Genomic DNA, 14,927 nt, shown 5'->3' on the forward strand with positions numbered 1-14,927 from the left:
CAGAGTTTGAAATGTCTTTATTTGTTCGGGAGAGAAGAAAGCATTTGTTTTGTTAGGTAAGAAGCGGAGATTTGCCAGATGGATACTGGCTTTAGAACCGCGCTATCTGAGCTTAAATAGCGCGCCGGCTTGCTTCCCACCTTTGCGCATCCTGGAGCGTTTGAAAAGTGCAGCTGCCCCTCCAACTAAAATGTCCAGCAAATGTACGAGTAGTCGAAAACCGGGGAAATATTGGGTGGTGTGTATTGCCGAATTTATCCCTGGTGAAACTGATTGTATAAAAAAACAGGGCAAACAAACAAAAACAGTAAAACAACTGGAGAGCTCTACACAGAGGCGGCCGTTCGTGGCGCCATCTTGCTTTGAATTCATGCTCAAACAGCAACATTACACACTAAAGAAAGTTGAAATGCAAAAAAAACATTGTAGGTCCTCTTTAAAAAAAAAAAAAAAAAAAAGGAAATATCTAAATGACTGATACAAACCTGTGTTTATGCAGGAATGGCCAGTAAGTGGAGGTAACTGGGGCCAGGGAACGCTAAGTTTTTCAGAGATCATCATCACTGGGTAAGTGATCTCCAAGCACATACATAAACTCTTTGCTGTACTGAAGCCTATTCACGTTTTATAATTGGATTAGAGAGAGAAACCTTTTTTACTTGTTGGAAGGAAAATACTTTTCAATTTGGAGCCAGTATTCCAGAGCTGTTATTGTTTTCTTTTTTTCTTCCTGAAACAACAGGCATGCTGATGGATCGATCAAGTTTTGGGATGCCTCAGCATGTGAGTTTGTCTCAGAAAATAAACACTTATGTTTTATGTCACATGTAGATTATATGGAAATGTTTTGGGTTGGAAAAATAGAAATTATCAGATGCACACAGAATCTGGACCAGGGAAGTTCTGCAGATTTCCAAAGAATTGGAACAACCATCATTCACAATGTTTTTTTTTGTGTGTGTGTGTGTGTGTGTGTGTGTGTTTGTTTGTTAAATAAATATTTTGGCTAATTTGATTTTGCGGTAGCACTTTATTTTACAGTATGTGTACTTTCCTGGTACATATATAGTAATTATATTGTACATACAGGTAAAAGAGTGGTAACACAAGGTACTTACCTTACATGTATGTACATGGGAACTAATAAACACTGCTGTACTTTCCAATGGTACATACATGGTAACTACTATGTATCTATAGATACAAAGTAGTTAGTGTTGGGTAATAACAGGTGCTTACCTATAGTGTCCGTATATGGTAACTAACAGACACATTACTGTACTTACTAATAGTACGTACATGGTAAATATTTTGTACTTACAGACAAGTGTGGGTAATAACAAGCACTTATTTATGGTAACTAGTAAGACACATTACTGTACTTACTAATTGTTTAAAATGCTTAAGCTTATTATTATTATCAAAGGTTAAAGAGCTGGTAATTCCTATGTAATGTTTATGTACAAGGATGCACTTTATTTTACGGTCCTATTTCCATATACTTACTATGAACGTACTAGTGAATATACCAGTTAGTTAATGTGTAAGTTACATCTGGTAAGAGCTGGTAATTCCTATGTAATGTTTATGTACAAGGGTTCACTTTATTTTACAGTGCTATTTCCATGTACTTATTATGAACGTACTAGTGAATATACCAGTTAGTTAATGCGTAAATTACACATTACTTAGGGTGAGGTATAAGCATGGTTCAAGATACGTCTTGAGTACTGGATGGTATACTTTTGCGGTTCAACTTGCCTAATCTTTACAGGACAATAATTCACTTAATAGGGGTATTTTGATGACATACATACAGATCAGTAACACTACTGTACTTGGTATACTCAGTTGTCATGTGTCAAAACCCTTGCTTAAAAGGATAAGTATTAACACTATGTTAAAGTGCTGTATAGTTACTGCAGTGTATCATTTTGGTAAGCACATTTGTTTCACAGTAGTTAAGTGTCTGTTATTTGTGTCCACACTTGTCCGTGAGTACAACATAGTTACCATGTATATACCACTAGTAAGTGCCTGTTATTACTGACAATTGTCCAAAAGTACAACATAGTTACCATGTATATACCACTAGTAAGTGCCTGTTATTACTGACAATTGTCCAAAAGTACAACATAGTTACCATGTATATACCACTAGTCAGTGCCTGTTATTACTGACAATTGTCCAAAAGTACAACATAGTTACCATGTATATACCACTAGTAAGTACAGTAATGTGTCTTACTAGTTACCACACATAAGTGCCTGTTATTACCCACACTTGTCTGTAAGTACATAATATTCACCATGTACATACCATTAGTAAGTACACTAATGTGTCTGTTAGTTACCATATACGGACACTATAAGTAAGCACCTGTTATTACCCAACACTTGTCTATAGGTACAAAGTAGTTACCATGTATGTACATTGGAAAGTACAGCAGTGTTTCTTATTAGTTCCCATGTACATACATGTCAGGTAAGTACCTTGTGTTACCACTCTTTTACCTGTATGTACAACATAATTACTATATATGTACCAGGAAAGTACACGTACTGTAAAATAAAGTGCTACCGATTTTGCTTTCAACTACTAATAAGAGTAAAGCACTCTCAGCCACATTTTAACATATCTTTACTTGTCTACATCCATTTTGCAGAATTCTGCAGATGCTCCCCAAATTAGAGGTCTGCGCGGGACTGTTTTTTTTTTTCGTCCCGCTCCTGCCCACTCCCACAAGGTTCTATTCCGCACACACCCGCTCCCGTCCCCGCCTAAAAATTAACTCTGTGTTCACCCGCTATCTGCATATACTGATTTTCTTCCCCACCCGACAGGTCCCGCTAAATTTAGATTGTGTAATGATGCTGTCAACACCCTAAAAAATGTCAGAGAAAAAAATGTCACAAAGAATAATAGGCTCAAATATCACAGAGAAAAATAGGCTAATTTAAATAGCCTACAACATGTCCCTCAAAACTATAGTCTAAGCCAAAAATACATAAACGAAAACTGTTGGCTTACTAGCTGTACTGCAAAATGAAATCTTTTTAACATCCACGAAAGAACAGAATGACCCTATCTGACGACCGTTTCAGAACGTCTCTCCTCTAAAATCCGATCACAAAAGTTGAATGTTCTCTGAAGGTGCACTCACGCAGACCTCTAGTACAAAGAACATAGGTTTCTTCGGACAGAGAACTGGGGCTGTGTGAACGCCACCACTGCAGAAAGTTTTGTTCACTTCAAGTTCAAGCACAGATGCGCTGATGTCAAAGCATCTCGGGAGCAACCGGATTATTGTCAGACCGTCTGCTCCCGCCTAAAGTACACTATAGTTACCGACCGCAATCCGCCATTCATTCAGAATTTAATCCCGAGAAGCAAGAAATCTTATCGGGTCCCATGGTTGCCGCGGGAGAGCCGCGGGAATGCAGACCTCTACCCCAAATTCAGAAAATGCAAAAAAAATTGCAGATTTGTATGTGCTAATAATTCATTTAAAACTAAAATGATTAGAAACAACTAATAAAGATACTTGTTCATGGATTTTTCTCTGTTGTGTCTGTCAGTAATGCTGCAGGTTTTGTATAAGCTGAAAACAGCAAAGGTTTTTGAGAAGCCCCGTGGTAAAGAGGAGAAATCCAGCACCGAAATTGTGGATGAAGATCCATTTGCCATCCAGATCCTGTCTTGGTGTCCAGAGAGTCGTGTGCTCTGTGTGGCTGGAGTATCGGCTCATGTCATAGTCTACAGGTTCAGCAAACAGGAAGTCACCACTGAAGTGGTCCAGGTCTGACCCATTTTAACGCAGGACGTATATATGTATAGTTGACAAATTAACAAGATATTAGTTTAAAATGCATGTATTTGTTTAAGGTAAATTTTAGATGATGTTGCTGCTCACCATTTGATTTACATTCTTTACTTCTTCTAATCGTTTTTTTAATTCCTTGAGTTCATTTTAAATGGTCCTGCTATGTGACAAATGGTTAATATTAATATGAGGTCCTAAAAAACTGCATGGTGATTATAATGCAATTAGAAAAATGCTATTTAAAGCCATTTTAGTGGAGTTTAGTTTGCGCACTGCAGGATATTTCATTAAGAATTGAGTTGTTTTGACACATGATTTCCAACAGTTAGTCTACCATATGCTGCATCCACACAAATGAGTAAAGTGCTCACTTATTTATGCTTATTAATCCTAAAACCTTGCTTTTTAATGAGTAGGTTTCACACTGCAGGACTGAATAAATTAAAACGGAAGTAGCTTCACATAAATATTACAAATGTAATTAATTGCAGGTAAAACTCTTCTTCAGCTTCATGCCGGGAAAATATCTTCCTGTCGGGGTCCTGATTAGCAATGTTATATAATATTAAGGCTCCCCAAGATATTGCTCAATTATAAATTAATTTTATGAGCCACTTTACAGAAGAATTTGCTGAATAGACTTGTATATATATATATATATATATATATTATTTTTTTTTTTTATTTATCAGAACACTTTAATAATATATATATTTGCTTAAAAATGAATTATATAAAGTAATTTGTAGAATCAACCTCTAGAATCAACAATCATTTCTAAAAACAAAAATACCCCAATGAGATAATGCTTATATATTTTATATTTCTATCCATATCATTCATTTCTGTATCTCACAGGTCATGATGAGGACAGGCAGATTTGTAAAAAAAAATGCTAAAATATTACACAATTTGCATAGATAATTTTGTTTTTATGAACAAAATCTGTGTTCTTTTCTGTCCAAATAATTTATGAAAATAAAACCAGAGAGAAAGATTAATTAAATGCATGGAAATCTGAATCTCTATTTATAGACATGCAGATCTATGTATATGTTTATATGAATCTGTGTGCTGATGTAACGAAAGTTTTTCTGGTGTTTAGTTGCTGGAGGTGCGTATGCAGTGTGAACTGAATGAAGTGGAGTCTCCAGAGGGCGGAGGCGAGCAGGCATCGGCCGTTTCCACCCCAGGAACCTCATCTAGCCCTCAGACCAGCCTGCCTCAGTCCCACCCCTCCACCAGCAGCAACAACTCCTCTGACGGCCTGCGAGATAACGTGCCCTGTCTCAAGTACAAACTATTTCAGATTTACTCGCCCCTAAACGGCATGTAAAAACAGCCAAACAAAAACTTAAAGGTCCCGTTTTTCATGGTTTTTTGAAGCTTTGATTGTGTTTATAGTGTGCAATATATCATGTTCATGTTTCGTGTGTAAAAAAACACAGTATTTTTCACATAATTTACTTATCTGTATACCTCTGTTTCCACTGTCATAAAAACGGGCTGATGACTTCCTTGTTCGATGAAGTCCCTCCTTCAGAAATACGTAACGAGTTCTGATTGTGCCAGCGGTTCCTGTGTTGTGATTCGACAGCAGCTTAGCGCTCCTTGCCCGGAAAGGTCACGCCTCTTACCATAACGTGTGCTGCACATAGTTTTACATGTGGATTTTTGTGGTGTTGTGCCGAATGAACACAAAAGACAATAATTCCCGAGAGACTGAACTCTTTAATCTCCACAAGTAGCGACAGAAAATGTACAACGTTAGCACTCACTCAGAAGAGTACCTCATACGGAAAACAGCCATATACATAAACATAGTCCCCTCTTGTGGCCATTATGTGCACTGCAGTCCAACATTAACTATTGCAGTAAGGATACCACAATTATAATTTTCGGGAACCAAGTTAAACATAAATTGTAACCATTGATCTCTAAGTACAGCGTCCCTGGGAAGGCCAAACAAAGGTGATTGGACTGCGGGATGAAAATAACAGCGTTTCGACGACATGGCGACAAACACACTCTACAAACGCAACTCTTGCTCTTCTCCGTGGGAGCGCAACAAGACCACGCCCCCTTTTTTGTGTATTCCTGTGGGCGGAGGTTAGTCAAAAAACTGTTTTAGTGACGTCATTAAAGAAGGAAGTAGAGGGATGTAGTCCAAACTGCCCGTTCGATGTAGGCGACTTCTGTTTAATAAAATATCTCGCTTGGCATTGAACTTTGAGCTTTAAAATTTTACAGATTTTATTTATACTCTAACAACAACATTACACACTAACTAAAGTTTGAAACATGGGATCACGAAGAACGGGACCTTTAACATGTTGATTAAATGGCTTTATCAATAGGGCTGCACGATGTATCGTTTTAGCATTGAAATCGTGATGTGCGATATCAAGTATAGGGATCGGTAATCCATACGGACCAGGCACCACAGTTCAAAGCGCACGTGATTCTTGGATAATATGCAAAGTTTGACCCTCATACAGTGAAAGTTTATCATTTCTTTTTCTTCTTCTTAAAACATTTGTGCCAGAACGGACACATGTGAAAAAAAAAAAAAAGTCAAAATGCACGTAAAACATCAAGTACCCTCGTATACATTCTTGTTTATGAATATATGAATGATGAGTATACGATTCTCAAATGAGAAGGAAAACTGGATGTGTAATAGTGTTTTGGATCCGTGCATTTAGTCTTAAAGTGACAGCAGCCTAATATTCTTGCTGCTTTCTGTGTCATGAATGATAATCAAACAACAAAAGCAAAACGGAAAAATCACTTTTGTAGTGTTAAAACAGATTAATTATATTTAATTTATACAGTGAAAACTATTGATATTTTACATTTGATTATTCAGTTTCCGTAACTGAATACTGTTAGACTTACCTGAAAAATATATAAAGCACTATTTATTTCATTTATATCTTTGTTCTATTGTCTTTATTTTCTTTGCTTGTGATGTGTTTATTTTCTATGTGTATTTACTCACCTACAAAATCACTTCAATCATCCTAGAATGATTAATTCTTTCCAAACAGAGCTATTCAATTCATCTGGTAATTTTTTTTTTTTTTATTGCAATGTCAGTTTTTTTCCAATATCGTGCAGCCCTAATTTTCAACAACATAAACTATGATATGAATCAGATTTATTTATTTTGCTCAAATGTCAAATTGTGTCCTGTGTCCTATTTGGCCAGGGTCAGGAGTTCTCCTCTCAAACAGTCTCCGGGTTACCAGGTGGAGCTGCTCATTCAGCTGGTGTGGGTCAGCGGGGAGCCGCCACAACAGATCACTAGCCTGGCCGTCAACTCTGCATATGGCCTGTAAGTCCACGAAATGACACCACTAACTAATTTACTGCACCTATGATGTGTTTACTGAGCAATTTAAAAATGCTTCCCTTCCACAACAGCTGTTCATTGTCTTTCAGACAAGTTTTATGTGACATGATCCATTAAAATAAAGCCTAGCAGGCATGTAAAGTACTTGAATAATTGTACTCCATTGCAATAATTAAGTATTAATTAGGGGAATTTGAACTGTACTTGAACACTATTGAAACAATAATGGCTGCTCATGACAATGAGTCATGACAATACCATCACTGAAGATGTTTGAGTTTGATATTCAGTCTATCAGTCTATAAACAACTATAAACTATGTATAAACAAATGCCAAATAACCATAAAACCATCTGTTGCAGAATTTAAAGTTGAACTGGTTTCAGAATGGAGATTTTTAGTTTAACATATAGCCTTGAGTTGAAAATTTTAATTAAATGAATGTTGTGCAAAGCGGTCAATTTTAAAGGTAAAAAACAAATCAAAAGCTGCTAAGGAATAATTAAATGTAACAAGTCATGTAATTTTTTTTCTTCTTTTATTGTAAAATTAAACAACATTTTATCCAACTTAATCTTTTAAACAACAGAGAAGATGGTGATCAAACTACATTTTATTATAATCACCTGTTTCAAGTTTATAATATATATTACATCAGCACATGAGAGTCAAATTGGATGACTACAGGGACTCATGTCAAGATCACTTATTAAACATTTCTTCTATTGCCAAAATTATGACGCAAAGATCAGTCAAGAATAGAAAATTATTGAACATTTTCAAATCAATAATGTCAGAATCAGAATGTGTAGTTTGTGAATAGAAAAAATGTCTGTCAAAACCAACACGCTGAATCTTTTTAATTGGATTGGTGTTTATTCTGTTTTGCATGCAGTGTGAAGTATTTCACATCATTCCGATTTGATTTCAGTGAGTGAAGAAAACATTTTTTACTCATTTGCGTTATCTATTATGTACATTATCGTCTCTGACAGACAGCATGTTGAAGCCGCTCAGCCCACTATTTTTTCTCCTCTTCTCAGAAAGCAATGAAGTAGTCAAAACATCTGGTAGGGTGGGTTTCCAGGAAATGTGTGTACTCCCTGGACCTCTGCTTCTCGTAAATACTGCTATGTATTGTGCACGTTATTTTTTGGCAGACATCAAAATTATGTGGATTTGAAAATGGATGGATCTTATGGTAATACTTATTTATTTCTTAGCCAGCAAGTATTCAGTGAAGTGATTGATGCCCATGAGTGTGTTACAGTATGTCCATGTTTTTAGTTATTCCAACCAACAGCCAGCCAAGTTCTTGAAAGACATGATAATGTTTGATTGTTGGCTAATTATAAATCGTGCTGGAGACATTCAAAACACTTTTTTTGCGAAGTTCATTATACTTATTTTACGGAATGATGTTTATTTTGTGCCTTAAATAAATTACATGTTACTCAGAGACTGACATGTTTGGCTTGTCAAAAATGTTACATTCAGCTGTTGGAAATTCATTGACTTTTGAAAATCAAGTAAATTTTTCTCACTAGGAAAGGAGTGGTTTTGATGTACAAAGTTGTTTTTATTGTCTCTTATAACAAAAATATTTCATTTAAACCCAATAGAACTTTACTTTTTAGTTACAGATGCTTAAGTGCACTTAAAGGGTTAGGGAAAAATGAAATTTCTGTCAATAATTACTCACGCTCATGTCGTTCCAAACCTGTAAGACCTTCGTTCATCTTCGGAACACAAATTAAGATATTTTTTGATGAAATCTGAGTGGTTGTTTTTTTTAAATTTCCTATAGAAAGCAAAAAAATTACCACATTCAAGGTCCAGAAAAGTAGAAAAGATATCATTAAAATAGGCAACATGGCTACAGTGGTTCAACCTAATGTTATGAAGCGATGAGAATACTTTTGCTGAGAATGCATTGCAGAGCTTCCAGGTTCTACGTCAGAATGCCAACTCTGTATCACACACATGCGTCGTGCTGCTCACGTAAACGGCATCGGCCAATACTGAGCGGCGTTCTGACGTAGAACACGGAAGCTCTGCAATGTGTCTTCAACATAAACTGCTTATTAGAATGACAGTGTAGAGAGGAAATTATTGAATAAAGTCATTATTTTTGTTTGTTTTTGCACACAAAAAAGTATTCTCTACGCTTAAGGTTGAAACACTGTAGTCATTTTGTCTTTGCTATTTCTCTGGACCTTGAATGTGGTAATTATGTTGCTTAGTATGGGATTTCATCAAAAATATCTTAATTTGTGTTCTGAAGATGAACGAAGGTCTTAATGGTTTGTAATGACATGAGGGTGAGTAATTAATGACAGACATTTCTTTTTGGGGTGAGCTAAACCTTTAAAGGTGCCCTAGAATCAAAAATTGAATTTACCTCGGCATAGTTGAATAACAAGAGTTCAGTACATGGAAAAGACATACGTTGAGTTTCAAACTCCATTGCTTCGTCCTTCTTTTATAAATCTCATTTGTTTAAAAGACCTCTGGAAAACAGGCAAATCTCAACATAACACCGACTGTTACGTAACAGTCAGGATCATTAATATGTATGACCCCAATATTTGCATATGCCAGCTCATGTTCAAGACAGTATTAACATCTAGATCTGTGCACAGCTGAATCATCAGACTAGATAAGCAAGCAAGGACAATAGCGAAAAATGGCAGATGGAGCAATAATAACTGACATGATCCATGATAACATGATATTTTTAGTGATAGTTGTAAATTCTTTGTAAATATTTCGTTAGCATGTTGCTAATATACTGTTAAATGTGGTTAAAGTTACCATAGTTTATTACTGTATTTGCGGAGACAAGAGCTGTCGCTATTTTCATTTTTAAACACTTGCAGTCTGTATAATTCATAAACACAACTTCATTCTTTGTAAATCTCTCCAACAGTGTAGCATTAGCCGTTAGCCACGGAGCATATAGCCTCAAACTCATTCAGAATCAAATGTAAACATCCAAATAAATACTATACTCACAGGAATCGATGTATGCATGCAGCATGAATGACGAACATCTTTAAAGATCCATTTGAGGGGTATATTAGCTGTGTGAACTTTATGCACTGTATAACTGCACTCGAGAGCTCGGGAGGGCAGGGAGTGAGAGATTTAAAGGGACCTCAGCCTGAATTGGTGCATAGTTAATGATGCCCCAAAATAAGCAGTAAAAAAATGAATTAAAAAAATGTATGGGGTATTTTGAGCTGAAACTTCACAGACACATTCAGGGGACACCTTAGACTTATATTACATCTTTTGAAAAGACGTTCTACGGCACCTTTTAAGGAAGCTTTTTTCTTTTTTTTTCTTTTTTTTAAATATGTAATTTTACTTTTAATTAAATGTTGACAATACCCATGGCAATTGGGCAATTTTACTGTTTTTACTGCATTTTCGATTAAATAAATGCAGCCTCTGTGAGCAGACAAGACTTTCAAAAACATAAAAAGATCTTAATGATTCCAATCTTTTGACTCATAGTGTATATCTGCATTGTGTTTTACAGAGTTGCTTTTGGCAATGGTAATGGACTTGCAGTGGTTGATTACCTTCAGAAAACTCTCCTTCTGAACATGAGCATAGCCGAGCTGTACGGCTCAACAGATCCTCATCACAGACAACCACGCTCACCCCGCAAAGCCAGACAGCCTTCGGCAGGTGAACAAAAATCTAAGAAAGCTTCATCTTCTTACTAATAATCATAACCTCTGCATGTTGTCAGTCTGTGTGTATCACTTTCTGTCTGATAAAGTAAAGCACATGCTCATTATGAGCAGTGTCAGTCTACGAACCGTGGTGCTCCTGCGGGTGGTCATCTCTGGCCGAGGAACCATCTGCCCCTGATCTTAGAAAATCATCCGATCCATATGCTCAAAAACAGGGGTGCTGGTGTTTGTTCTTTTCTCTCCTCTGTCTTTGCTTGTTCTTTTTGTTGTTCACTCATGAGTTTCAGTCTTTGAAATACACAGATGCCAACAGACTGAATTTACGGACATTTACATTATTGTTAGCGATGATTTGATACAGAAAACCTGACCAATACCAATTATAAGTGATGTTTGATAAAGCAATTTATTGATTATGTAATGTTAATCGCTATTACTATTACTCATACTTGAGGAAAATCTTGCTGACAATTACAGTATACGGCATACAATATTTTTTGACCTCACTCATTTATTGAAAAATAAGCAAGCAGAAGAAATGTGTCCGAACTGTCCTGAATCTAGTCTCTTGAATCTGGGAGTTCAAAGGCCTTTCAGCTGTTCATTTGATTTTGTGTCATTGTTTTGTCTCACCCTTTCAATATTCGTCTTTCTCTGTGATTTCGTAAAGACACTCTACATAAGAAGTCTTGCATGTCCGGCCTCTCTAACTTTTATTCTGAATCTGTGAAAAAGCTTCGTTCTTCTTACCTCAGTAAGTCACATGGCACTCATCAAAGGTCTTGTCCTTCTCTTTATATCTGTCTGCATTCTTCTTTTTCTCTTTGTTTAACACTTTAGTCTATATTTTTTCATGTTTATTTATCAGTTTTAATTGTTATGATGTTTCCTGTATGAAGTCCGCCTGGCTGTTTGGTTTAGATGTGTTTGTTTTCAACAGGTCTTTGTGATGGTAATGATGCTTCAGCCACTCCAGAGGAGAAATGTAAATCACCAACTTCAGGTAAACATGCTCTGATTGCCCTGATTATATGACAGGATTTACTGGTGAAACATGAAGATAATTGATGGTAGTTTCATGAGTTGATTGACAAATCTTTAAGAAATTGTTCACACAAAAATGAAGCTTTTGTCATGATTTCCTCACCCTTGTGTTGTTCCAAACATGTGTTTCTTTGTTTCGTGAAAAATAAAAGAAGATCTTAGGGAGAAAGTGTTTGTTTTTGATAAATCACCACCCACTTTCATTTTATACTGCCAAGCTTTGTCAAAATCCTTTATCCATGAAGCATGTTTTATTAGATTGTGCTGAGAAACCTTTTTATCCAGTTAACACTCTGGAAGAAATTTTTAACAAAGTTAAACCAAATATGGTTTTAGAGTTTTTAGCAAAAATAGATTTTAAAAACCTGATATTAGATATACTTATGGAAGCTTGTTTCTGCCAAAGGTAATTGAGACTTTTTATCTCACAGTTCAGACTTTTTTTTCTCGCAATTACGAGTTTATATCTCACAATTCTGACTTTTCTCAGAATTGCGAGATACAAACAAAACTGAGAGATATAAAGTCAGAATTGCGAGTTATAAACTCGCAGTTGAGAGAAAAAAAGGTCTGAATTGCGAGTTTATATCTTGCAATTCTGACTTTATATCACGCAATTCTGACTTTTTTATGACTCACAAGTTTAAAATCTTGCAATTCTGACTTTTTTTTCCCTCAGAATTGAGATATAAACATGCAGTTGAGTGTTATAATATCCAATTGTGAGGGGAAAAATCTCACAATTCTGACTTTATAACACGCAATTCTTTTTTTTTTTTTTTTTTTTCTCGCAATTGTGACTTTAAATCTCACAATTTTGAGGAAAAAAAAGTCTGAATTGTGAGATAAAAAGTCGCAGTTACCTTTTTTATTTTTTATTTAGTGGCGGAAACAAGCTTCTATATATACTGTAGCAACAGAAGCTGGCATGACATTAAAAAAACAAACAAACAAATCAACCTTCAAAAATGGAAAAATACTAATGTGTCCATATTTCAAGTCTTTTGAAACTATACAATATCTGAGATCAATATAATAAAATTGTATTCATTATTCATTTTATTTTTATTAAACATGCATGAATTAGATTTTTAAGCTATGGTTTAACCGTACAGAAAACATATGACTTCAGAAGACATTGAATATGCCATATGGACTACTTTTATAGTGCTTTTTCTTGCAAAAAATAAATCACTAGCTACTTTCATTGAATTGAAAAGTGCAGCCTGTAAATTTTGCCTAACATCTATAGGTTTAGAACAAGATGAGGGTGAGTTCATGATGACAAAATGTTTTGTGGACTGTGCCTTTTAAAGTGAAATGTATAATTATGCACCTTTTTTGCAAAATGGGTTTCCCAAAAAGGCCCCTGTCAGCATGGCTTGGACAAACTGTTAGTCCCTCAAGCTCATGCTAATCCTCTGGCATTTCTGTTTGGTGACGCAGAAATTGCACACTGCTACTTAAAGACAGATATATTGACAAACACTGCTATACCAGAGTATTGGACGTGAAGCTATTATAGTTGAAAAGTCTTTAGCACAGCAAAAAATTAAAACGATTCTGCAAGCGTTGTCAGAATTGGAGTCAGGTGTGCTGACCAAGGAAATTTCATTTACAAGGAGTTTGACTTTGATATGCAGATAGTTGCCAAAAGTTACATAAGACCCCATTGGCTGTGTCACATTATTATGCAGACTGTGTTGTTGCTACTGTGTAGGATCCAGTTCACCATGCAATTCTGATGAAGACACCAAACAAAAGTTCATTGACAAGGGTACAGTACATTATACACACCCATTTTCTGTCTTAGGAAAACCTTTATTTTCATTGATTTGGTTCTTTTCAACACATTTTCCAGTGATGTCCAAAAGCAAGCAGATATCCAAGAATGTTGCCAATGACTTTGGTACTGTATAATGTTCATATTATGGCCGTCTGGGTCTTTCAGTTTCTGTGCTAATGGGCTCTTGTACACTAACCAAATGAACTAACCAAATAAAAAAAAATAAAAAATGGGTTTGCTTAAGTGCATAGAGAGCTGAACTTGAGCTTTGTGTGTCTGTTGCTTGGTGGTTGAGTGTGTCAATAAATGGTGGACCAGTGAGAACTTTTTCACTGTTTAACTTGTTTGAAACCAGAGTCAACTTTCTTAATATACATATCCTTGTAGTCTTGTGAATGATTCATGAGTGCATGTTACTGTAAGGAGAAATGTTTTTGTGTTTTTGTTTTTTCCTGAAAGGAATAGTAAATGCTACCCATGTTGAATGTAAACCGTTTTAAAGGGGTCATGAACTGCAGTGTTTTATAATGTTTACTGGGGTGCACTTATAATGTTAGTATGCTTTTTACATCAAAAATTGTCATAATTTAGAATTAAAAGACATTTTTCCTACCCTGATTTTAGCCGTCACGCCCACTGCTGAGATTGGCTAATATCTTTGCAATATGAAAAAGCTAAATATTTCTCTCTCGAAAACTTTCAGCACATTTTTACTCTTACAGCTCTCAAGGTTAACTAATCGTGAAAAGTGTTGATCATATTTAGATCTGTGGCATTATATTTAGTTTTGTGCCATGAAAGCTTTCAGTGATGAACACTGTAGCCGATCACAGACATGTTGTTTAGCGCATGAAAGCAGTGATCTCGTCATTGCAACTCAATTTCTGCACACTAACAAATGCTTTCATCATAATTAAAATGTGCAAAAAGAGATTTGTTGAATAAAATGGGAGTTTTGGCACGAGTCCAGAACTCAATCACTGATAAATTGTCACTGTTTGATTGACAGCTCCAGCTTTGATCACTTTCTATATATTGTTTTCTGTGTATCATTTAATCATTGTTTAAATAAGTTGACCGTTTAGTCACTAGTTTGATTTGCTAACACAGACAAAGAACATCTGACTGTACATGAATCATTACATATCAGATAAGGCATTAGAATTAACACAGTTACTTACATGTTGCGTTACTGTCGAGTCCTTATCGTAAAAG

General features: G+C 35.7%; 1 protein-coding gene across 7 annotated transcripts in view; it reads left to right on the forward strand.

Annotated features, from left to right (window-relative positions):
- The window catches only part of stxbp5b (syntaxin binding protein 5b (tomosyn)), a 78,454-nt gene that overhangs the window by 41,828 nt on the left and 21,699 nt on the right, over nt 1–14,927 (forward strand). For 3 of the 7 annotated variants that reach the window (XM_067368481.1, XM_067368484.1, XM_067368485.1), the window contains exons 13-19: nt 500–567; nt 743–783; nt 3,579–3,799; nt 4,929–5,116; nt 7,035–7,160; nt 10,723–10,874; nt 11,823–11,885. In XM_067368481.1, the coding sequence (XP_067224582.1) occupies nt 500–567; nt 743–783; nt 3,579–3,799; nt 4,929–5,116; nt 7,035–7,160; nt 10,723–10,874; nt 11,823–11,885 (859 nt within the window). Of the gene's footprint in view, nt 1–499; nt 568–742; nt 784–3,578; nt 3,800–4,928; nt 5,117–7,034; nt 7,161–10,722; nt 10,875–11,822; nt 11,886–13,646; nt 13,704–13,739; nt 13,836–14,927 lie in introns of all 7 variants that reach the window. The other 4 variants (XM_067368479.1, XM_067368482.1, XM_067368480.1 and 1 more) reach the window with 2 other exon arrangements.

Source organism: Chanodichthys erythropterus, chromosome 18 (assembly GCF_024489055.1).
Source record: "Chanodichthys erythropterus isolate Z2021 chromosome 18, ASM2448905v1, whole genome shotgun sequence".
Lineage (NCBI taxonomy): Eukaryota > Metazoa > Chordata > Actinopteri > Cypriniformes > Xenocyprididae > Chanodichthys > Chanodichthys erythropterus.